Genomic DNA, 23,877 nt, shown 5'->3' with positions numbered 1-23,877 from the left:
GCGCCACATGAACGCAGAGAGATCGCAGTATCAGGGTGAAGGATCACGTGACTTTGTGGAATTCCTCTTTTAACTTTAATGGATGTAAACACGACGGTAAGTGGTATTTTATTTCAAATAACTTGTTAAAACAATGTTTATAAAGAATTTCAAGAAGTGCATGAACGACAGACTTGTATGCTGCTTATGGCAATGTTTTTTTCGAATTACGTTATTAAATAAGCCTGTTTTCTTGTTCAAAATTCAATTTGTACTACACGGTTATGCTTCAAGCAACGTGAAATTTAGTCAGACGTATTCACGGATTTATTCTTATACCTTAAAAATCGGCAGAAACTGCAAGAAAAATTGTCTTTTATGCAAGACAGATTTTAATGTCTAACAATATCTTGATGTATTTGCAAAAATAAAGTTCTCAACAGTGTGATTACAATCTGTTCAGCCTGTGTGTAAATCCCTGAAAACCCCTTTGATTCTGTAACCTGGTATAAACGCAACGTTAGCGCAAATGACGTGGCAAAACGGTCGCGAAAATGTTAAGAAAACAGATTGTAGGACTCGCGGCGGGTTGGTTGATAGTAATTAGATGTCTTGTAGAAAAATACCTTGGCGTTCTTACTAAACTTACAATTTTGGTCGCACAGAGGACGCCAATATGGTGTGACGGGTGTATATAGGCATTACAAATGTTGATCATTGTTTATTCTTTCACTTAAAAAAAATTGCCTTTCAACTTGCAACTAGGTCGCACACTTGTTTAGGATAGCACACATTTTAAAATGGACACCTGTTTGCCAATTGTTGGCCTAGCTGTCAAGCACTTTTAATATTCAGTAAACGTATCAATTTACTCCTAAAATTTGAAAGATGCGGTTACTTATCTTTGCCTATCACATCTGGTGTGACTTATAGGTTAAACATATGCTGAAATACATGTGATAATTAATATTGATGCAGTATCGTTGTGGTAAGCGAAGAAAGGTAACTTGATATTTTACATATGTTATTTTAAAAACACATTTAATTTTAGAAGATTTACATTGTCATGCTATTTGAATAGAAGTGAGATACGTTCTTAATATTTAGTATTGTATGATAACTAGGATGGTGAACATGCATCCCAAATAAACAGCTAAAACGCGTAGAAGTCCTGCCATTTAAACGAATGTGGCATAAAAAAGTATCGTAATAATCCACCGTCAGATGATTTTTAATAAATATAATGTTTTATTTTATTCGAACACTTTGTTTAATTTGTATGGCTAATAAATGCGTCAATGGCATTGTATCCATTAATATTAATATTAGCTGAATACAATATAACTTCTTTAACAATATACTCATTTGTTATTACTTGTTGCGATACAGCCCTCTTAATTATTTAATTCACCTAATGTTCATTTGGTTTTTTAAATAAATTTACTCACTATATATTATGTTGCATCTTTATTTAAAACATATAATTATAATCTGACAGGTACCACAAGCAAAACTTTTACCTTTAACCCATTTATGCCTAGTGGACACTCCCATCCTTCTAAATTGGATCAATTTATTTCCAAAATTAAGGATGTCTCGTATATATTTATTTCTATATTTAGAATATTTCTTACAGAAAATCCTTTAAGCAAACAGTGTAGACCCTGATGAGACGCCGCATAATGCGGCGTTTCATCTGGGTCTACGCTGTTTGCCAAGGCCTTTTTTCTAGACGCTAGGCATAAATGGTTTAATAGAACAATCCGAATGATTCAGTTTATAGTCATCTCACCATCTCATCTTCGCATGAGGCCCGGTCTGGGTCCGGCTTCCTCCAGGTGTCTCGGTCTCGGGCGAGTCATCCCGACTCATGCCCGCCCGTCTTGCCAATTTGCTGATCATCTGGATCCAGGGCGCGACAACATGTGTTTCTAGGCCGCCCCCTGTTCCACTATACTTGTGTGTGTTGTTGGTTGATTAGCTATTGTACTGTGTGTGTGTATATCAGAGTTTATATACAGGGCCTACCGGCTTCTTCACGAAGTCTTTATGGTCCGACCTGCCCCTGTGACCTTTCAGGGTAAAATATCTTATTTTAAGCCAAATGAGGTCGAATTAACCCCGGCTACGCGGGTATTCGCCAAAGAGAAAATTTTGATCCAAATAGACCAGTGCATGATGGCCCATGATACCTTAATGTGCACTGGTAGACAATGTAAAGAAAATAATCATATTTGGTTGCCCTTAAAAGGAAAAGGTTACTTCGCCAAGAGAGTGCTTACAATTTAGCAAAGACTTTCTGCTCCTAGTGCGCTGCGCCGCATTTATGGCCTCTACTGTCGTCACCAGCCGTCGACCCGATCCCCGCGACGGTTTCCACAGTACGTTGAGCGTACTGAGTACCGCCGCCCCGGGACACTTTTATAAGGCCAACCCCTCGAAGTTCTGGACTGCTCAATGTTTGCCCCGAACGTCTTCTATGCTGGTAAGTCCGCTGTCCCGCTGCTCATGTCCCACTCCTTTCTAGTCTAGTGGCAAACCACTAATCCTTCATCCCCTACGGACAATAAGTGCGTTCCGCTTGGGGCATCGATCATCGAGTTATGGGAGACAGCGAAGTCCCACCCCACTCCTGGCGATTACAGTGGCTGACCAAACCACTGTATCTTCTTCCCTTATTGGGGCATCCCGATCTACTAGCTCTAAGAGACAGCGGACCTAGCAGTAGGGAAGACGTTCGGCTCGAGGGCGACGGATGGATTAGCAGAGCCGCCCGCAGAAGTTCCCCTTCCGACAATAAAATCTGCGGGTGACTCTCGCCCCGGTCGCGACGCGCACGCTCCAGCTGCTGACCGAGTAGCTCTTGAACTACTCGCTCTTCCCATGCTTATCATGCTTATCTTTTCGTTTGTTGGGTGTGGAAGAGAAATCCAGATCGTTAGAAAAGTTTACTTCGTCCACGTGCTTCCAGAGTGTCCACTGGATTCCGTTTTGAAATATCCTCGATTTTCACTGCAAATATTGACAGAGAATTCACTCATTAGAATTAGCGGCGCAGCACTGCATATAATGTCCACGATATTCCTCTTCATCTTTGTATGTAAGTAGGCTGTCATGTGCCGTGTCCCGTAAGCCTCCACCCGATGATGCCGACCTGGAAAGTATTTGATCCGGACTACTTTGGACTACTCTCTGGTTGTGAATTTCACCCTCCTGCTCATGCCCCGAGAACGACAGTAAGTCACCGAAGGTCCGTTTCTATAGACAAGAACCAGTTCATCTTGTTTGAATGATTTCTAGGGTTGCGAAGTTGAACTTCTACATCTTTTTGGCCAATTGTTCCGTCTTCCTGGTCATTCCATGTACCAATGGTGGTTGTGGTCCTGGTGCAGATGATGGGCTTCGGCCTAAAGGCTTCCAGTTTAACGTAGCTCTCAATGTCCGGCGTCATACGCCCTCAAGCTAGAGGGTCATTTTATCCAAAGTCTGTGATGCTTGTTGTTATGCTGTTTGGCCTTTCTTTAGCAATATCGGTGTAAATGGTAGGGTAGCTCATCCTACGCCCAACACTCCACCTTTTACGACAGGTTCTCAGAACCGTCCTTGGCGTCCTTAATTATAGATACTGTTATAAAATTAATATTATGAAACAATAATGTTTTGAAATAACCAATACTCGTATTTCATGATTTTGTGATGCATGTACTGGTATTTCCAAAGGTCACCTAAAATGGTTACAGAATGACGAGACGAAAATGACCGACATACTACAGCCATATGACTGCATTTACACGTATATACACAAGAAAATAAATAAAACAAAGCCTTCTTCTCAACTTATAATAATAATATTTCTATCTAAGTGGTATTTTATGTGCCGTTATTTTTCAAAAATAAGTTTACACATTTTTTATCGACCACATAATTTGACTACTTCATTTTTATACGCCATGTTCCTGGTTTATCTTAAAATTCCATGATTCTGTAATCTTAATGTACATTACTTTTTTTTTGCAGACCTAATTCGAAAAAAACAACAACAAGGGGACAGTTATGAATGTAAAATGTATTATTAAGGAGATTCAGATTAGGGGAAAAGGAATTTTAGCCTTTTTAGACTTTTGTTGTATATGACGAAACTATCCTGTAAATAATAATGATTTTAATCGTTTAGATAAAAAAAAAACATGTGCTCATTACGAACATTTTTGTACAAGTACTTTTTGCACCAAAGAAAGCTGTTATGTAAGGTACATTGTGATTATAAATTCAATAAACGCATATCTTTCTATTACTACACACTGTCTGAAAATAGCGTATACGCATGAACCCATGTATTTAATAAAAGCATGGGTAAAGTGTTCCAAGAATTGGGGGTATTCCTTTTTTTTTCCCCAACCGACCAACATGTTCTGTCTTAGGTTATTTACAATACAAATTAACTTGAGATAAGATTTTCTTTAGAATGGCTGAATACTTCTTAAGTGCATGGTGAGAAATGATATTGCTCTTGTTTTTTTCTTTTAGTGCGTAGTTATAGAGAATACTATGTTAGCGAAGAATGGAGAGAAGTTTATGTTGCGAGGCTTAGGACGCCAGGCGCGAGCCTTCGCGAGCGCTTTCGGTGTTCGAGCCGAGCAACATAAACTTCTCTCGATTCAACGCTAATCACAGTATTCTATTTATCCCATCGCATTTTTTTCCTAAACAAGAAAAATAACAAACAAACAATTTATGCACATGTATAGCCCAATTTTTCCAGGGTAGGCTCAACTATTCAAATACTTATCTTACAAGTGTATTCAACAAGGTGGGATAGAGCCTAGTCTATTTCATGGGGTGTTATACCGTCAATGTCGCGGTGAAGATGGGATACATTGAATACCTTCATCTTTAATACGCGTATAGACATGCACTACCACGAAGTGTTAATCAAACCTTATTGTCGGCTAAATGTTTTTATATAACAAAATACGACTCATCGGATAGAGATAAGGCTTATTTTATCCAATGGCTGTACATGTACGAAGGGACTTTTATTTCGACTTTAACCAGAGGTGAACACTTACATAGTATTCTCTATTTATTTGTAGTTACACGTTCTGACGCTCGTTTCGAGTAAACGAGGCTTAATGCGAAGAGTACGGAGTCATCCCAGATTAACTTGTGATTTCCGCACAGGCTAAGCAGGGACACCACTTTCCGTTTTTATGGAATTGTTCGTGTATATGCAAACTCTTGTACAGAGTGAATTTGTCAAGTAAAGCTGATAATTAAAATAGTTTTAAAGTAATTCATAACATTACATGCAATAATTGGTGTATTATATGTATATTTCAGACATTTTTCTAGTTATTATCACAACCCGAAACTTCTCTTTCAGTGCAAATGCACCTAAAATGACAGATATTTCCATAACTTAGAATCGCAAAAGGTTATTTTTAGAAGTATGATTCCACAACATTAATAACATATGTTTAGAAAAAGAAGTTTGATTCTATATAATACAACATTAATAACATAAGGTTATTCATAGAAGTTTGAGTGATAACTATGGCCGACCGAAAAAAAAATCCCACTCCAAAACGCTTTCGAAATCTCATACAAAATGGATATAAGCACTTGCTTAATGGGATTCTTGAATTACTCATGCAGGAAGGCATATTGGCACCAATCCTTGCAATGCTATTGGTTTGCGAATAAAAGTACTATACTTCCTCTACGAGACATCAATCAAAACTACTTACCAAACGCCTCACTTTCTCAGAAGCAATCACTTACGATATTCAATTCAACTACAGTGTGAATATGTAATACACGCACTTCAATAAGGACTTTAAAATTAATTGTAGTTTGTCATACACTGATTTATGATTGAAAATTGCTATTTTGATACTTTATGTTAGCTGACAAATAAAAGTTGTGATTAAGCGAGTTGTTGTGTGGCAGGTTTGAATCATCATGCGATATCGAAGGCGATACAGACGTCGATTGCTATATGTTGCAAGAAAAACCTTTATAATGATAATAAAAAACTAAAGCAATCAACAATCGAATACATAAAAGCTATAACAAATGCTTTAATGATTAGTACTTAATATCATCTGAGTACGTTCAGGTTAGTGCAGTCAATACAGTTTTAACTTGTATTATTTTGACTATATTGACATTTGATGGTCTCAAAATAAACGGACAAGAGTCAAATGGGTTCGTTGTTAAATAAATATACTGATTTAACAGAAATAGGTAAGAGTTGACGTGTTTACCATGTAAATATTGTGCTAAGAATACCACTGTGTTCAATTTCATAGCAACCCAACACTTTAAAGTGTCATTTGGAGATCAGTTATTTTCATCTATGCAAACAATCTTAAGAGGTGAACTCTAACATAGTATCCTCTATTTATTTGTATCTTATTTCGAAATTAAGCTAACTTGAATTAGTTCCGGTTATTGATCGTTTAACATTCTAAAACCCTATCTTACCTTTGATTCGATCAATCCAAATAACTTTTACTTAATGTGAAGTAATTGTTGTTTCCTATTTTCTTCGGAGAATCTTAATATTCACTTGAACTAAGATTTTTGTTCAATGGAGTGTTTTGCAGTGTCTGTGAGCTATTAGCTGTGATTTTTTTTGGTTAGTTTCCATACTAAATAACTGACAGAAGATGATGCCATGTTGATATCATACGACATCAATTAAGGTGAATTAGTTTTTTAAAAGTCAATAAGTAAACTCACAGATCGCCCGCGATTGTTTTAAAAATCTTTCGAGTAACGGTAAGGACTATACATCCATCGCAATTTGTTTTTGGATACATATATTGTTTAATTAACATAATCACAAAATTACTTGAAAAGTTGACAGGACACTGATACTCCACTTGAATTGAAAATACCCGAATGTAAATCTTTAGAAAGATGACAATCGCATCTACACAACATACATCGTCGGAATAATAAATTAAATAAAAAAATAATAACAACGACGTAACATAAAACTTGAACTCCTACATTAAACATTGAATAAGTCTATCTATAGTATAATGTGTTGTACATCTTTAAAAGTATGTCGCTCCCGAAGGCCAATGCCCCATTAGCAGCACATCAAACACTACGATGCCAACGCTCCACACAAGAATAATGTTTGGACACATGCCTCTTGTAAATACAACATGGTGCACGCGAACCAGGACCGAAGTGGGTATGTACTTAATCAATCGACAATATGGTACCTTAAAATAGTTCATCAAGTGAAAACTTATCAATCCGTCCTAAAATCGTGTCAACTCTGTACACTGACCTATGTACATAAACATTTCATAATTCAATTAATCTGTGATTGTGTATAGAGTGGTTTATTCTTAAATATTTTCTTACTATTTTAATCGCAATATTGATAATGAAATTACCTTACTTCTAACAATACAATGCGGTTTTTTGCTGAGGTAAAATAATACCTTTGATGTGCACGCATATGCAGTCGTTTGAAAAATAAAATTCATTAACGAGCTAAAGGTTAATGATATAAATTTGCATGGAGGTATTTGGTATGATATGTGATCATGCCAAAATACTAGTGACATGCTAATATTGTTTTGTCGACATTTCTTTAATTATCAGCAGTCTGGAAGTACACTAACAATAATACAATAACAGTTTGCAAAATGCCTTTCCAATGATAAGATAAAATACCGAAATACAAAGTTAGTTAATTGAAATTTGTAACATATAACCAAAGTGATTGTCTCTTTATGAAATATTGTATCATTATGAACTATACAGAAAACTCTAAATCCGTGTGTACACTTGCTCCATTGCAAAAGAAGTATATAAATAAATAAATAAATAAATAAATAAATAAAAATAAATAAAACACTAAAAAACATATTATATATGTTAGTGTTGACAAATAATTTGAAAAATACTTTTGCGATGTATAATTTATTTGTAAACAAACACGACGACAAAACAGGAATTGATAAAATGATGTTTGACGTTTCAATTGCTATGAGATGGAACTGAAAATAAAAGTGAAAAAAGTGAAGACCGATTAAATCACCCATTTTAACGGATATTTTTGTAAGAATAAAAGTTTGATTGGTTAGACTTGGCATACTACGACAACTGAGCAGGAACCGGCGCACAAGAATACACTGATTACAAAATGATAATATCATATCTAATATATCATGCAGTTTTATGACTTCTCAACAAAAATCGTTGTGTACCTATTACTGTATATAAGTGTAACATAGTGATGTAATTTAAATCTAGAATAAAGGATATAAAAACTAATATCCTCGTCATACTGTCTGACATTCTTATTGTGTTATTACGGCGACCCAGTGCGCGGTCTGATCGCCAAGGACGCCATTAGGTCGTCGTGAGAACGCATGTGGACGGCGTCTAAACACCATGAACGCCCAAGTGGGTGATGCTACGGCGATTACGTCGAGCATGTTCCAAGTAAACGCATAGGCCATGTGTTCTTACACAATCCTGGTTGGACCGCCATTTTGCGTCATAGACGCAGAGGAAACGCAATGCAAACGCCAAAATCACAAAAAGTGTCGTAGGCAAACTGTTGAAGCCATGACATAGCCGATGAACAGTTTGGACGACCACCAGCACTTTGTTCGGGTCGACCGAAACCAGACAGGAAGTATAGCGGCGTACTTGTTAAGCCTGCTCGGCCAAAAGGGAAATGAAAACACCGCGTAAATACATAGAAAACAGATTGCAGGACTCGCGAATGTATGAAGATTTATTTAAGAAACAAACCTTGGTGTTTGTTAACTGCGACTATTGACGTGTTCCGAATAATGACTGCTTCAGTCGAATAGAGCACGCCAGTATGGTGTGTCAAGGTTATGTATGCATTTTAATTTGTATGTTCTTTGATAATTATTTATTTTACTACTTGAAAAATCTCCGCTATTTCACAAGTTCACCAGCCATGTGGTCGCAAACGTGTCTAGGGTAGCACAAATTACATAAATGACACCTGTTTGCCAATGTCAAAATTAAGTACTGTACTCTGTTAGAATGCTCCGTAAAACGTATCAAGTTACTCATTAAATTCAAAATGTGCGGTTACTTATCTTTGTATGTCACATCTGTCGTGACTTATAGGTAAAACACGTGCTAAAATGTATGTTTAAAATTAATGCTAATGCAGTAGCATTGTGGAAAGCGAAAAATGGTAACTTAATATATATTTTATTAATAGAAAATAACATTTATAATAGATTTTTCTTTCCATTTACAGTAAAGTTGAAGTCTATTGCAAACACGGTAAAAATGATATCAGTACTTTTTGCCCAAACGTGTGTTCTTCAGCAAGGTACATGATACATATTTATTTATAAATATTCATCTTTTCTTTATTACAAACTGTTTGAAAAAAGCGTATACGTACAACAGTGTTTCGGTCATTAGATATATTGCTTTTTATTTCAAATCTCAAACCATACCAAATACGTTTTTTGTTAATAAACTTAAAATTACATTTTCATTTTAATAACTGCAAACGTTTAAAGGGACCTTTTCATAGGTTTTGAAATGTATTGAAGTTTGTCATTAAATGCTTTACATTGATAACTGTAAACATTGGAACTAACTAGCTCCAGCTGAAAGCAAGAATAAAATCAACGCAAGTGTCGCTTAATAACACATATACAAATACTCATAGAATAGTGTTTTGTTCTTAATTGAGGTGTATTGACGCGCTTTGCAAATTCAAAGAGTTCTTCAATTTACTAATCACGTTTCGAGGACCTCCGTTAAGGCCACGTAGGCCTGGTAACAACTGAACAATAAAATGAACTGTTCTCTCCTAAGTTAGATTCTCTACTGTCTCCAATCAATGAGTGTTGGTGTTTAATATTTGGTTTGACGTTTGACATATGCGTTAGTATGCGCATTATATATCGGGAAACTAATGTGTTTAACTGCATATAATATTGGTTTGCCTGTCATTAGTGGAACTATCAACGGACCATAACTCTTTGGATTCTCATCTTCTAGTTTGACGTTGACAAATGATGACCATGTGCGCATATATTTAGGTAGACACGATAGTTAACTTGGTGTAAAAAAAACTGAATTAATAATATCCTAAGTAATCTATCTTTTCTACTATGTGACAAACCTAACTCTCTTAAAATGATATAAATTTTATTATTGAAAATATTTAGAAAGATCAAATTCTGGCTTACAAGGTATATAACAATATAATTTTTATACTTTTACCTTCATGCTTACTGCGCGTATAGACATGTATAACCACGACGTGTCAAACTTATATATACAGCTAAATGGCTTTATATAACAAAATACGACCGATTGGATAAAGATAAGGTTTATCGCACACCTTACCTTTATTAACGGCTGTAAATGTACATAGGGACTACTTTTTTGGCCTTTTATCCAGAGGTGAACACTAACATAGTATTCTCTATTTATTTGTAGTAACAAGTTCTGATGCTCGTTCCGAGTTAACGAGGCTGTATGCGAAGAGTACGGTGTCATCCGAGATTAACTTGTGATTTCCGCACAGGCTAAGCAGGGACACCACTTTCCGTTTTTATGGAATTATTCGTGTATATGCGAACTATTGTACAGAGTGAATTTGTGAAGTAAAGCTCTCAACTAAAATAGTTTTAAAGGAATTCATTGCATTTCATGCAAGAACTGTTGTATTATATGTATACTTAAGACATTTTCCAGTTTATGATCAACTTGTCTTTCAGTGCAAATGCACCTAAAATGACAGATATTTCCATAACTTAGAATCGCAAAAGGTTATTTTTAGAAGTATGATTCTATATTAAACAACATTAATAACATAAGGTTATTAATATAAGTGCAATTGATAACACTGGTCGACTGAAAACAAATCCCACTTCAAAACACTTTCGAAATCTCATACAAAATGGATATAAGCACTCGCTGAATGGGATTCTTGAATTACTCGTGCAGGAAGACATATTGGCGCCAATCCTTGCAATACTCTTGGTTTGCGAATAATAGTACTATAATTCCTCTACGAGACATACATCAAAATTACTTACCAAACGCCTCACTATCTAAGAATCAATTACTAACGATATTCAAATCAACTTCAGTATGTATATGTGACATATGCACTTTAATAAAGACGTTGATCGCTATATGTTGCAAGAAGAACCTTTATAATATAAAAACTTAAGCAATCAACAATCGAATACGTAAAAGCTACGAAATTATGATTTAATGAATAGTACTTAAGGTCATCTGAGTACGTTCAGGTTAGTGCAGTCAATACAGTTTTAACTTGTATTATTTTGCTCTATATTGACCTTTGATGGCCTCAATATAAACGGACAAGAGTGTTTCAAATGGGTTCGTTGTTAAATAAATATACTGATTTAAAAGAAATAGGCAAGCGTTGACGTGTTTATCATGTAAATATTGTGCTAAGAATACCAACTTTGTTCAATTTCATAGCCACCCACCACTTTAAAGTGTCATTTGGAGATCAGTTATTTTCATCTATGCAAACAATCTAAAGAGGTGAACACTAACATAGTATTCTCTATTTATTTGTATTTTATTTCGAAGTTAAGCTAACTTGAATTAGTTCCGGTTATTGATCGTTTAACATTTCAAAACCCTATCTCACCTTTTATTCGATCAATCCAATTAAATTTTACCTAAATGTGAAGTAATTATTGCTTCCAATTTTCTTTGGAGAATCTTAATATTCACTTGAAATAAGATTTTGGTCCAATGGCGTGTTTTGCAGTGCCGGCGAGCTATTAGCTGTGAATTTGTTTTTGTTAGTTCCCACACTAAATAACTAGATGATACCATTTTGATACCTTAGCTGAATAAGTTTGTTGTTTTTTTGTAAAAGCTTTCGAGTTACAGTAAGGACTATACATCCATCGCAATCTGTTTTTCGAGATATATAGTTTTTATAAACATAATCACACAATTAATCGCAAAAATGACAAGACTAACACTGACACTTCATAAGAATTGAAAAAAAACGAAAATCTCTAAAACGATGACAATGTCATCTACCCAACATAGACCGTCGGAATAATAAATATTTTTTCATTAACAAACGCCAATTAGAAGTGAGACCAACCAAAACTTAATGTTGAGCCTTGTTTTAATTTTGTCGGAATAATAAAACAAACAAATACATACAAACAACAACGTGATTGCATATCAAAGGTATTATTTTTACCTCAGCAAATAACCGCATAGTATTGTTAGAAGTAAGATATTTTCATTATACATTTTGCGATTAAAATATTAAGAAAATATTTAAGAATAAACCACTTCATACAGATTAATTGAATTATGAAATGCTTATGTTCAAAGATCAGTGTACAGAGTTGACACGATTTTAGGACGGATTGATAAGTTTTCACTTGTTGAACTTTTATTAAGGTACCATACTGTCGATTGATTAAGTACATACCCACCTCGGTTCTGGTTCGCGTGCACCACGTTGATATTGATAATAAAAATACCTTACTTCTAACAATACAATGCGGTTTTTTGCTGAGGTAAAATAATACCTCTGATGTGCACTGATATGCAGTCGTTTGAAAAATACAATTCATTAACAAGCTAAAGGTTAATTATATAAATTTGCAGGCAACTTTGAACAACTTCACATATTGTGTATGTGTCTCAAATATATTTTCTCTAACAAACGCCAATTAGAAGTGAGACCAACCAAACTCAATGTTGAGCCTTGTTTTATTTTTTTGTGTTCAATGTTTTTGAGAGTAGGAAGTATTTGGTGTGATATATGATCATGCCATAATACCAGTGACCTGCTAATATTGTTTTGTCGAAATTTCTTTAATTATCAGCAGTCTGGAAGTACATAATACAATAACAGTTTGCAAAATTGCTTTCCAATGATAAGATAAAATACTGAAATACAAAGCTAGTTAATTGAAATTTGTAACATATAACCAAGGTGATTGTCTCTTTATGAAATAGAGTATCATTATGAACTATAAAGGAAACTCTAAATCCGTGTGTACATTTACTCAATTGCCAAAGATGTATATAAATAAATAAATAAATAAATAAATAAATAAATAAATAAATAAAAACAAATAAATAAAACACTAAAACATATTATATATGTAACTGTTTACAAATAACTTGAAAAATACTTTTGCGATGTATAATTTATTTGCAAACAAACACGACGACGAAAAGGAATTGATAAAATGATGTTTGACGTTTCAATTGCTATGAGATGGAACTGAAAATAAAAGTGAAAAAAGTGAAGACCGATTAAATCATTTTAACGGATATTTTTGTAAGAATAAACGTTTGATTGGTTAGACATGGCATACCACGACAACTGAGCAGGAACCGGCGCACAAGAATACACTGATTACAAAATGATAATATAATATCTAATATATCTTGCGGTTTTATGACTTCTCAACAAAAATCGTTTTTTACCTATTACTGTATATAAGTGTAACATAATAATGTAAATTGAATCTAGAATATAGGATATTAAAACTAATATCCCCGTCATACTGACTGACATTCTTATTGTGTTATTACGGCGACCCAGTACGCGGTAGGATAGCCAAGGTTCCATTAGGTCGTCGTGAGAACGCACGAGGACGGCGTCTAAACACCATGAAGGCCCAAGTGGGTGATGCATCGGCGATTACGTCGAGCATGTTCCAAGTAAACGCATAGGCCATGTGTTCTTACACAATCCTGGTTGGACCGCCATTGTGCGTCACAGACGCAGAGAAAACGCAATGCAAACGCCAAAATCACAAAAGGTTTCGTAGGCAAACTGTTGAAACCATGACATTGTCGATGAACAGTTTGGACGACCATCAACATTTGTACGGGTCGACCGAAACCAGATAGGAGTATAGCGGCGTACTTGTTAAGCCTGCTCGGCCAAAAGGGGGAAATGAAAACGCCGCGTTCATACATAGAAAACAGATTGCAGGACTCGCGACTGTATACAGATTTATTAAAGAAACAAACCTTGGTGTTTGTTAACTGCGACTATTGACGTTTTCAGAATAATGACTGCTTCAGTCAAATAGAGCATGCCAGTATGGTGTGACAATGTTAGGTATGCATTTTAATTTGTATGTTCTTTTGATACTTATTTATTCTTCTACTTGAAAAAAGGCCGCTCTTTCATAAGTTCACTAGCCATGTCAACGCAAACGGGTTTAGCGTAGCTTAAATAACATAAATGACACCTGTTTGCCAATGTTAAAATTAAGTACTGTACTCTGTTAGAATGCTCCGTAAAACGTATCAAGTTACTCATTAAATTTGAAAATGTGCGGTTACTTATCTTTGTATGTCACATCTGTTGTGACTTATAGGTAAAACACATGCTAAAATGTATGTTTAAAATTAACGCTAATAATGCAGTACCATTGTGGTAAGCGAAAAATGGTAACTTAATATATATTTTATTAATACAAAATAACATTTATAAAAGATTTTTCTTTCCATTTACAGTAAAGTTAAAGTCTATTGCAAACACGGTACAAATGATATCAGTACTTTTTGTCCAAACGTGTGTTCTTCAGCAAGGTACATGATACATATTTATTAATAAATATTCATCTTTTCTTTATTACAAACTTTTTGAAAAAAGCGAATACGTGCAACAGTGTTTCGGTCATTAGATATATTGCTTTTTGTTTCAAATCTCAAACCATACCAAACAAGTTTTTTTTGTTAATAAACTTAAAATCACATTTTCATTTGAATGCCTGCAAACGTTTAAAGTGACCTTTTTTTTTTACAGATTTTGAAATGTATTGAAGTTTGTCATTAAATGCTTTAAATTGATAACTGTAAACATTGGCATTAAATAGCTCCAGCTGAAAACAAGAATACAATCAACGAAAGTAAGAATAAAATCAACGAAAGTGTCGCTTAATAACACATATACAAAAACTCGTAGAATGGTGTTTTGTTCTCTTTTGAGGTGTATGGACACGCTTTTCAAATTCCAATAGTTCTTCAATTTACTAATCACGTTTCCAGGACCTCCGTGAAGGCCATGGAGGCCTTGTTACAACAATAACATGAACTGTTCTCACATATGTTAGATTTTATACTGTCCCCAGTCAATGAGTGTTTAACTTTTGGTTTTACTTTTGACATATGCATTAGAATGCGCATTGTTAATCGGGAAACCAATTCGTTTAACTGCATATAATATGGATTTGATTGTCATTAGTGAAACGAGAAATGGACAATATCTCTTTGCATTCTCCTCTTCTAGTTTGACGTTAACATAATAATTATGATGTGCGCATTCGTTTAGGTAGACACAATATATAACTTGGTGTTAAAATATCTGAATGAATAATATCCTAAGTAATCTATCTTTAATACTATGTGACAAACCTAACTCATAAAAAAGATTATATATTCTATTATTGAAAATGTTAAGAAAAATCAAATTCTGACTTACAGGGTATCTAACAATGTCATGTTTAGCCTATCAAAATATATTAAATAAAATGTGTGCAATGAGATTTAGACGAAAGTATCTGCTGAAATGTTAAAGTTAAACAACACAAGTGCTAATTAAAACGATTTGGAACGACATCACAATGTCATGTCAAATGACGTTGTACAAGTGTCCAAGTTACACCATGGCGATTTGCGACTAGTGACGTCAGTTTTGCCCATTAGACGTAGCAGGTGTTTCCCGGGTTGAATCTGTTCTTGTTGCTGTCAAGTAGATGTCTCGGTATGTTGTTGTCCGTCTATGTTATGGTTTCTACCGTGAAGAAGATCAATCTGTCGCCAAGCCGTGACCTTCGTACCGAGGTTCACATCGAGGCTGGCTAGGTCGTTGTTTGTTTTGTATTTTTTGTTGTGGAACTCATCGTCATCGCGTTGTTGGTTATCTTGTTGTTATTGAATTTGTTGTCATTATGATGCTGTTCTGCTGTTGTTGTAGAATCAGTGCCATCGTTTCTCTTTGGACATTAAGGTCTTCATTTGGTCAAAATGCTTACAAGGTCTAATCTATGGTTGTTAGCAATGATGTCTTAAGGCGCCAGATTTATAAGGTTAAAATCCGGATGCTTTATGTAAGCACGTCAATTAGATGAACCGCTGCATCAAACCATAGTGTTTAGCGTCACACGTATAGTGTCTAGAGTTACGACACTTTTTGTCATTCGAAATTTTCTGTCGTTGGGTTTTCTTCAAGCAAAACGCACCAAGCGATTCTCTTGTAGAGCGAAATACAGTGATTTCCACATGCATATATATTCACGAAGTATCAGTTAGAAATATCGCATCTCAGTGTCGTATTAATAAATCAGTTATTTATAATGATGGCAAACATTTGAAAACTTCCCCTTTAGTTATTGTTAAATATCGTCATGAAAACTTACTAAGAATACCTTATATGCAATGACAAAGCTAAAGCTGCATTGTCAATTTCAAATGAAGTAATAATTTGTATTTAGCTGCATCCTATTAATGACAGAAATAGCAAATATGCCTGTTAACTGACTTCTTTTACCTCGTTTTGCAGATTTTAAGAAGTTCGTCAACATACCAACTAGCATAAACGCGGAAAGAAACATACTCCCGCCATAACGACAACAGAACGACACCATTACGACAACTCTGATACTTGTCGGCATTTGCCTCGTTTTGGTGAGTATATTTGGTAGTGAAATATAAACAGCTCATTAGTGTTTTTTAGTTATATGGCCTTGGTATTTTTTCTTATGCGTTATGCCGTTCAACTAGATGCGGTACATTTTACGATGCAGATTAAACATAAACGATACACATTTCAAGAAACACTTGACAAGAATATTAAGCATACAAGAAACAAGTCTCTCAGAGATACATAGATAGCATAAAATAAAACAATTTTTAAAAATGTTACGTAAAAAAAATATCAAGTGTGCACTTATTCAACAAAGGGAATGAAAAACGGTAAAATAAAATGAAAATGTTGTGTAAAACGAAAAATCCTAGATATATTAGAGTTTACTATTTCATGCAGTATACCCTACGAGTACAACTTACAATACACTTCTGTCAATTACTTAGAATCATATTTTGTTATTCATTGAAGTTTTGCATAATTAAAAACTTTATTACTCTTGCAATAAAGGTCGTCTTTGCGCAAAATCTTTACATCTCAAATCTCTCTTTCTTTGAGAACATTTTAGTATATTCAATTTAAAAGACTTACTCAAAGATACTATTTCTAAGTAGCAGTTACTTTGATGTTCCATAACACTAAAAGTAATATCTGCACTTCACTAAAGAGTGATAAAGTTAATTGAAGATTGTCATAATGATGACTGACAGGAAATTGCTATTGTAATATATATTATTATAGTTTGTAACGAAAACCTGCGATGAAATGCCTTTCGTATCAGGTTTGACATATCACGTGAAAAAGCCGTTTACGAAGTCCATTAAATCGCTACATGTTGTAAGTAGAAACTGTATAGGAATGTCAATAAACTAGAACATTAACAACCGAAATTAAAATGTCACGATGCTGTAAAGAATAGAAGTTTAGGACAGATGCACTAGAAATGGCGGACTTTTCTTTAAGAAAGATCAAGTAAGTACGTTCAGATAAGGTCAGTAAATATATCTTATTTATATTCGATTACTCTTTATTGACCATCGAGTGCCTCAATGCAAATAGACAGGAATATTTGTAATTGGTTCGACGTTCAGAAAATGTAATGATTTAACTGTAATTTGCAAACGTAGACGTGTTTATCGTGCAAATATTGTGCTCAGAATACCAAATTTGATCGATCGCATAGTCTTCCTGCAACTAGAGTAATATGTAGATCGCAGTTATTTTCATCAATGCAAACAATCTAAAGTGAACAAACTTTTATTGGTTCCGCGATTAGACAGCTTAACAAGTCGAAAACCTATTCATACGTTCATTCCGATCAATCAAATGAAATAGAATATACATTAACCCATTTAAGCCTAGTGGACACTCCCATCCTTCTTAATTGGATCAATTTATTTCAAAAATTAGGGATGTCTAGTATATTTAATTCAATATTTAGAGTATTTCTTACAGATCTTCCTTTAAGCAAACAGCGCAGACCCATCTGGGTCAACGCTGTTTGCCAAGGCCCTTTTTCTAGGCGCTAGGCATAAATGGGTAAAATAGAATATAAATTGACGTATTTTATCTTGCAAAGTATCGTCGAAGAATCAGAATATTCACATAAAATAAGGGCGTCTGGTTCAATAGAGAGCATTTTAGTGTCAATCAGCTTAATAGTGACTTGTTTTGTTGTATGTATCCCTTGGTGTTTGGGGTTTGATGACTTTGTGTGAACCTTATTTACAATAAAGAAAACTCAACAACAACATGATTGATACAAACGACGCTTGAATTTAAAATTGCATAAACAAAAAAGTGTGCATGTGTTTATTGAATGGTACTACGCAATAGAGTATTTACCTAAATAGAACAAACACTTATCGAACGTTGAACCTGTTGAACTATCTTAATAAATTTGATTAACAAGACTCTACGTGTCACCGATATTTGCTGACTGTTAACATCACAGCTTTAAATATAGGCGAACCCAAAGGTCGAGGTCCTATTCCCAGTAAATAAAACACTGCAATGTAAACACTCTACAGCAGACAAATGTTTGCATAGATGACTCTTGTAAATACAAAGTTGTTATAGAAAACAAGACCGAAGTTGAAAGTATTTGAATCAATAAACATTATGGTGTTTTAAAGATAGTTCATTAAGTGTAATATACTAAACAGTTTGTCATAAAATCTTGATAACTCCGTACACTGACCCTTATACACATGGTTCGAGGTGATACTGATAAAGCAATTTAACCTGACTGGGGATCGAGTTTTATCAAACATTTTTTCGTGTACTCGCAAATCATTCTTATTACATCATCACATCAATATATAGATCGGTCATTGTGTATAGAGCGGGTTGTCCTTCAAAGCAGAATTTATTTCCCTTACTATTTATTGTCTTTTATTGATGGTGCAAATTCTTTGGAGTGAGTTCTATCTATACGTTTTTATTGTATGAGTTAATAAAACCACTGTTGTACACGGGTATGTCTTGCTACATATGGCGCCGCGATGCAGTGATGAATAAAAACATCATTCTATAATGAGTTAAATATTAATGGTAAAAAATAGCATGGCAACTGAACACTTTACCATATTGTCTACCCTAAATATAGTTCCACTAACCGATACAGAAGAAATGAGAATACTCCATACTTTATGCGATTTTGTGTTACTTCTATGTTTTATGTTTCTGATTAAACGGCGTATTTGGTATTATATATGATCATACCATAATACCAGAAACTTTAAATATTTTGTATTGTTTTTTTTTTGCTATTTTTATAACAGGGGCAGGCTGAAAGTATGTTGTACAATAACAGTTGGCTAAAAACGCTTTTAATGATCCGATTACATACCGAAATGCATAGCTTGCCCTTGGAATCAAAACATGAGTACCAAGTCGATGGCATCTATAAAAAAACGTTTTTCCCCTACCGAATAAACAAGCACCCTACTAGAAACATATTTGCGAAATATTGTGCTTTGGTTAACATGTGCAAGAAATTAAAACAATATTCAAACACGTAGTTCCCAGCTTAGTCTCACAAGACTTGACAAACAGTTAAACTTAAATATGCCCTCATACTTGTTAGATATTGTCTTTCGGAAAATGATTCTGTCTACAATCAACGCAATAAAGATTCACTTCGTATACCTCTTTGTCGCATATCCACTTTCCGAAATTCCTCTTTAGCCTCAGATTATATTATAATTGAGTAACCTACCAACTAAACCGCGACAAACTTAATCAAGATAATAAATGTGTTATCAAAAACTACTCACCATCTTATTACTTTTACCGCGTTCCAAGAAAACTTTTGATCCCCTACGTCTGGCCCTTGACTAGATTACAACCATGTGACTTCAGTACCCTTCTTTTCATGTGCCTCTTCTTAACAGATACGACCTATACTGATGTAGTTAGTGAACCTTCTTAACAAGCTTTTTCTAAACACATTTATTTCCGAGACGCTGTTTTGGAGAGTACGTTATGATATTGACGTTCCATATCTACAAAAAATACGCGTTCGAATAGAAACAGAAACCTATATTTGACAACATAAATTCCTAATAATGGTTTCTTAATATTTTCATATAATGTTTTCGCCGACGTTATAACACATACATTTGAAATGTAATATAATCCAAACGTAACAATTACTTATATAATTATTTAAGTGTTCTTGAAAAAAAAACACGTCAATTGGAGGTCGACGTGGCGTATTGGATATGGTGTCAGCATAGCGACCGGGAGGTCACGGGTTCGATCCCAATTGTGGCAGCGTTCTTAACATCTTCCTCATAGACACCAAATACTGGTTGAAGTCCCAGGAAACGGACTCGAGATTGTTTTAAATATGCCTTAGGCTTTCTATGCAATCGAGCTTAAATAAATAGGTTTCAACTTAACGTTAACTGGCGCCAAAGCTGAAAATTTCTCGTGATGTGTAAATGCTAGTTGGGTTTTCCTTGTTAAACAGTTCTATATAAGCATTTATTCAAGCTATGTGTTTTACGACAATTTAAGTCTTTAATACCTGTAATTTATCTAAAAATATGTAAAATTACCTGTAAGATTGCAAATGGTCACATATCAGTAAAGGAGGATCCCATACTGTTTGATTGATGAATAATTAGAAAATGATTTATTGAGCGTTAAAGTATAATGTGATTTAAAAACTATTTTTAAACACATCCCACAGCGAAAATTTATTCGATAAAATTGGTTTTAGTTTATCATCATCATCATCATCATCATCATCATCATCATCATCATCATCATCATCATCATCATCATCATCATCATCATCACCATCATCATCATCACCATTCTCTTGACTGGTGTGTCCGTTTGGGGGGATGAGAGACGACGAAACAGAGATCTTCCGCCAGTAAGGTATTGGGTGGGCTACTATGAGTTTCTCATTCATGGGAATGGACGTCAACTCTTTCACATTTACCCTGCGTTCTATGTCCGCACGAAGCGTCCAGTTTTCGCAGCCAAAGAGTAGGGTGGAGACTACGAGGGACTTGTAGAGCCTGCAGTTTGTGGGGAAGCTGATGGAGCTGCTTATGCATAATTAGCCATCGCTGCAATTGCCAGGGTGATTCTTATTCGGACATCAGCGGTGCTGGAACCATCTTTGGATAGGGCGGCTCGTAAGTACTTGAAGATGGTAACTTCTTCCAATTTCTCGCCGTTCATGGTGATGCATGCGATTGAGTTGTCCGGTATATACACCATGACATTCGAGCACTCCTACCACTATCCCGTATGCTTCTGAACTTTCATACAGCTTGTTAGTGAGGTCTTGGAGTTCACTTCTGGTACCACCCACGAGGTTGGTGTCATCATCTCAAATTGGAGATGGGTCTTCCACCAATGGGGATGTGATGGTTTACGAGAATCTCTTGCATTATCTTCTAAAACGAAACGTTGAACTCGACTGGGGAGAGCAGACAACCCTGACGGAAGCCCACTGATGTCCTGAAGAAGTCACCATTCTATCCATTTAGGAATTTAGCTCTGCTTGCGTTTGGAGTTGATGGAGTTCTTGAATGACTCGCACAAGCCCTTCCTCATTGTTGAACACTATCAGCAACTGCCATAGGACATCATGTCACACACAGTCGAAATATTTTTTGAAGTCGGAGTTGTTGTCGAAGAGCTCCTACTGGTGTTGCAGGTGTTTCTCAATGATGACTTTGCAGTTGAAGATATGTTCCAGTGTGGTCTGCCCAGCTCTGAATCTAGTCTACTCTTCTGCCAGCAGTTCCTCGGTCTTACTTTTCCATCGGTTGAAGATGATTAGGAATATTAATATGCAAGGATGGCAGATGAGGCTGATGGTGCGGTAGTTCTCACACAGCTTGAAGTTGCCCTTTTTAGGCAGGGGTATGACGAGAGACTAGGTCCACCCCCTGTAAATATGCACAAAATACTTCACTTACCATTTTTAATCTCTATTCCATATGAACAAATGCAACTCCGGTTGGAGATCTGTTTTATCGTCTCCTCATGGTATTAACTTGCAAACGAAGTTCACACAATTAGAAACAAAACCATGGTTCACTTCAACAATTAAATCCGTCGAGAACAGTGCGTAGAGTAACACAGATTTTAGTTTATTTCAAATGTTATAATTTGACCTGACCATGAAGTGACCGCAAGTGATTTCATATTATGTTTATAGATTGGTTATTTTTAAGTCATTTTTGTATATACCATTAAATAAACGAGTAATTGTTGGAACAACAATCTATCTTCTGACAATGGTATTGGAGTTTACTTATTTAATTACAGTTATTTCATAATGTATGTAGTCTATACGTATTAAGGGTGTATTTGGTTACCGCAAAATGGCTGCACAATTATAAGTAAGTTTCTTCGGATTTAAAAGGTACCGTATAGTTTCTAGAAATCCCATTATACTACACTATCTAACTTCTAAAAGGTTCGGAGGTAAGCGTATTTATTTTTCAATCACATCGAGGTCAATTATTAAAAAAGCATTGTGCATGTAATGATGTTATGGTGGCAAATATTACGGGATTTGCGTTCAAATGTGTATATTGTCATTTGATCATAACTAAAAGTCTTCTTAAATGAAGGATATTTACGGAACATAAAATAACAAGTGTAGCCTTTTAATAGTTCATGTTATAATTCAATTGATACTATGCTTTGAACTTTTTATCTCGAAAGAAAAGAATATACCACTTTACATAATTGTGGGACAAAATTGTCTACGGATATCGTGCGCGAACGAAACGACCGAGCTGGCCGAACGACGAACAGGTGCAAATAATTATACATCCAATTATCGAAGGGAGGGGTGGGGGGGGGGGGGCGGAAGCAAAATAATATATGGACTCAAGCTATTGAAGTTGATAAAAGAAAACATTCAAAAACTTAACATTTAACTGTGTTCTTGTTTTTAAAACATTGACTCTCGTTTTGACGATGTTGATTTAATTGAATGATCGGTAGGTTACATGCCGTTGACGTAAAAATATAGCGAACATTTACCTGATTAACTATTGAAATACGTAAAAATATAGTAAATATTTACCTGATGAACTATTGAAATATGTAAAAATTTCGTGAACATTTACCTGATGAACTATTAAAATACGTAAAAATATAGTGAACATTTACCTGATGAACTATTGAAATACATAAAATATAGTGAACATTTACCTGATGAACTAGTGAAAAACGTAAAAATATAGTGAACATTTACCTGATGAACTATTGAAATACGTAAAATTATAGTGAACATTTACCATATGAACTATTGAAATACGTAAAAATATAGTGAAGATTTACCTGATGAACCATTGAATTACGTAAAAATATAGTGAACATTTACCTGATGAACTATTGAAATACGTAAAGATATAATGAACATTTACCTGATGAACTATTGAAATACGTAAAAATATAGTGAACAATTACCTGCTGAACTATTGACATACGTTAAAATATAGTGAACATTTACCTGATAACTATTGAAATACGGAAAATATATAGTGAACATTTACCTGATGAATGATTGAAATACGTAAAAATATAGTGAAAATTTACCTGATGAATTATTGAAATACATTAGCAAAACCAGTACTGACACGTGACGTGTCTCCAATTCTGTACATGGAACTTTGTCCCATTTGTTTCGAGAGATAACTATTGTGAGATTTAACATTGAGGTGGTTCAAGTGCTTGAAGCCGGGTTAAGG

General features: G+C 34.8%; 1 protein-coding gene across 1 annotated transcript in view; it reads left to right on the top strand.

The window, feature by feature from the left end:
• Positions 1-21,950, top strand: part of LOC127855866 (uncharacterized) — a 38,192-nt gene extending 16,242 nt beyond the window's left edge. The window contains exon 2 of the mRNA XM_052391753.1: positions 21,825-21,950. Within this exon, the coding sequence (XP_052247713.1) occupies positions 21,825-21,950 (126 nt within the window). The remainder of the gene's footprint in view (positions 1-21,824) is intronic.
• The last annotated feature ends 1,927 nt before the right edge of the window (positions 21,951-23,877 follow it).

This window comes from Dreissena polymorpha, chromosome 13, assembly GCF_020536995.1.
Source record: "Dreissena polymorpha isolate Duluth1 chromosome 13, UMN_Dpol_1.0, whole genome shotgun sequence".
Lineage (NCBI taxonomy): Eukaryota > Metazoa > Mollusca > Bivalvia > Myida > Dreissenidae > Dreissena > Dreissena polymorpha.
Note: the sequence above shows the minus strand (reverse complement) of the source record. Positions and strands in the feature narration are given on the sequence as shown.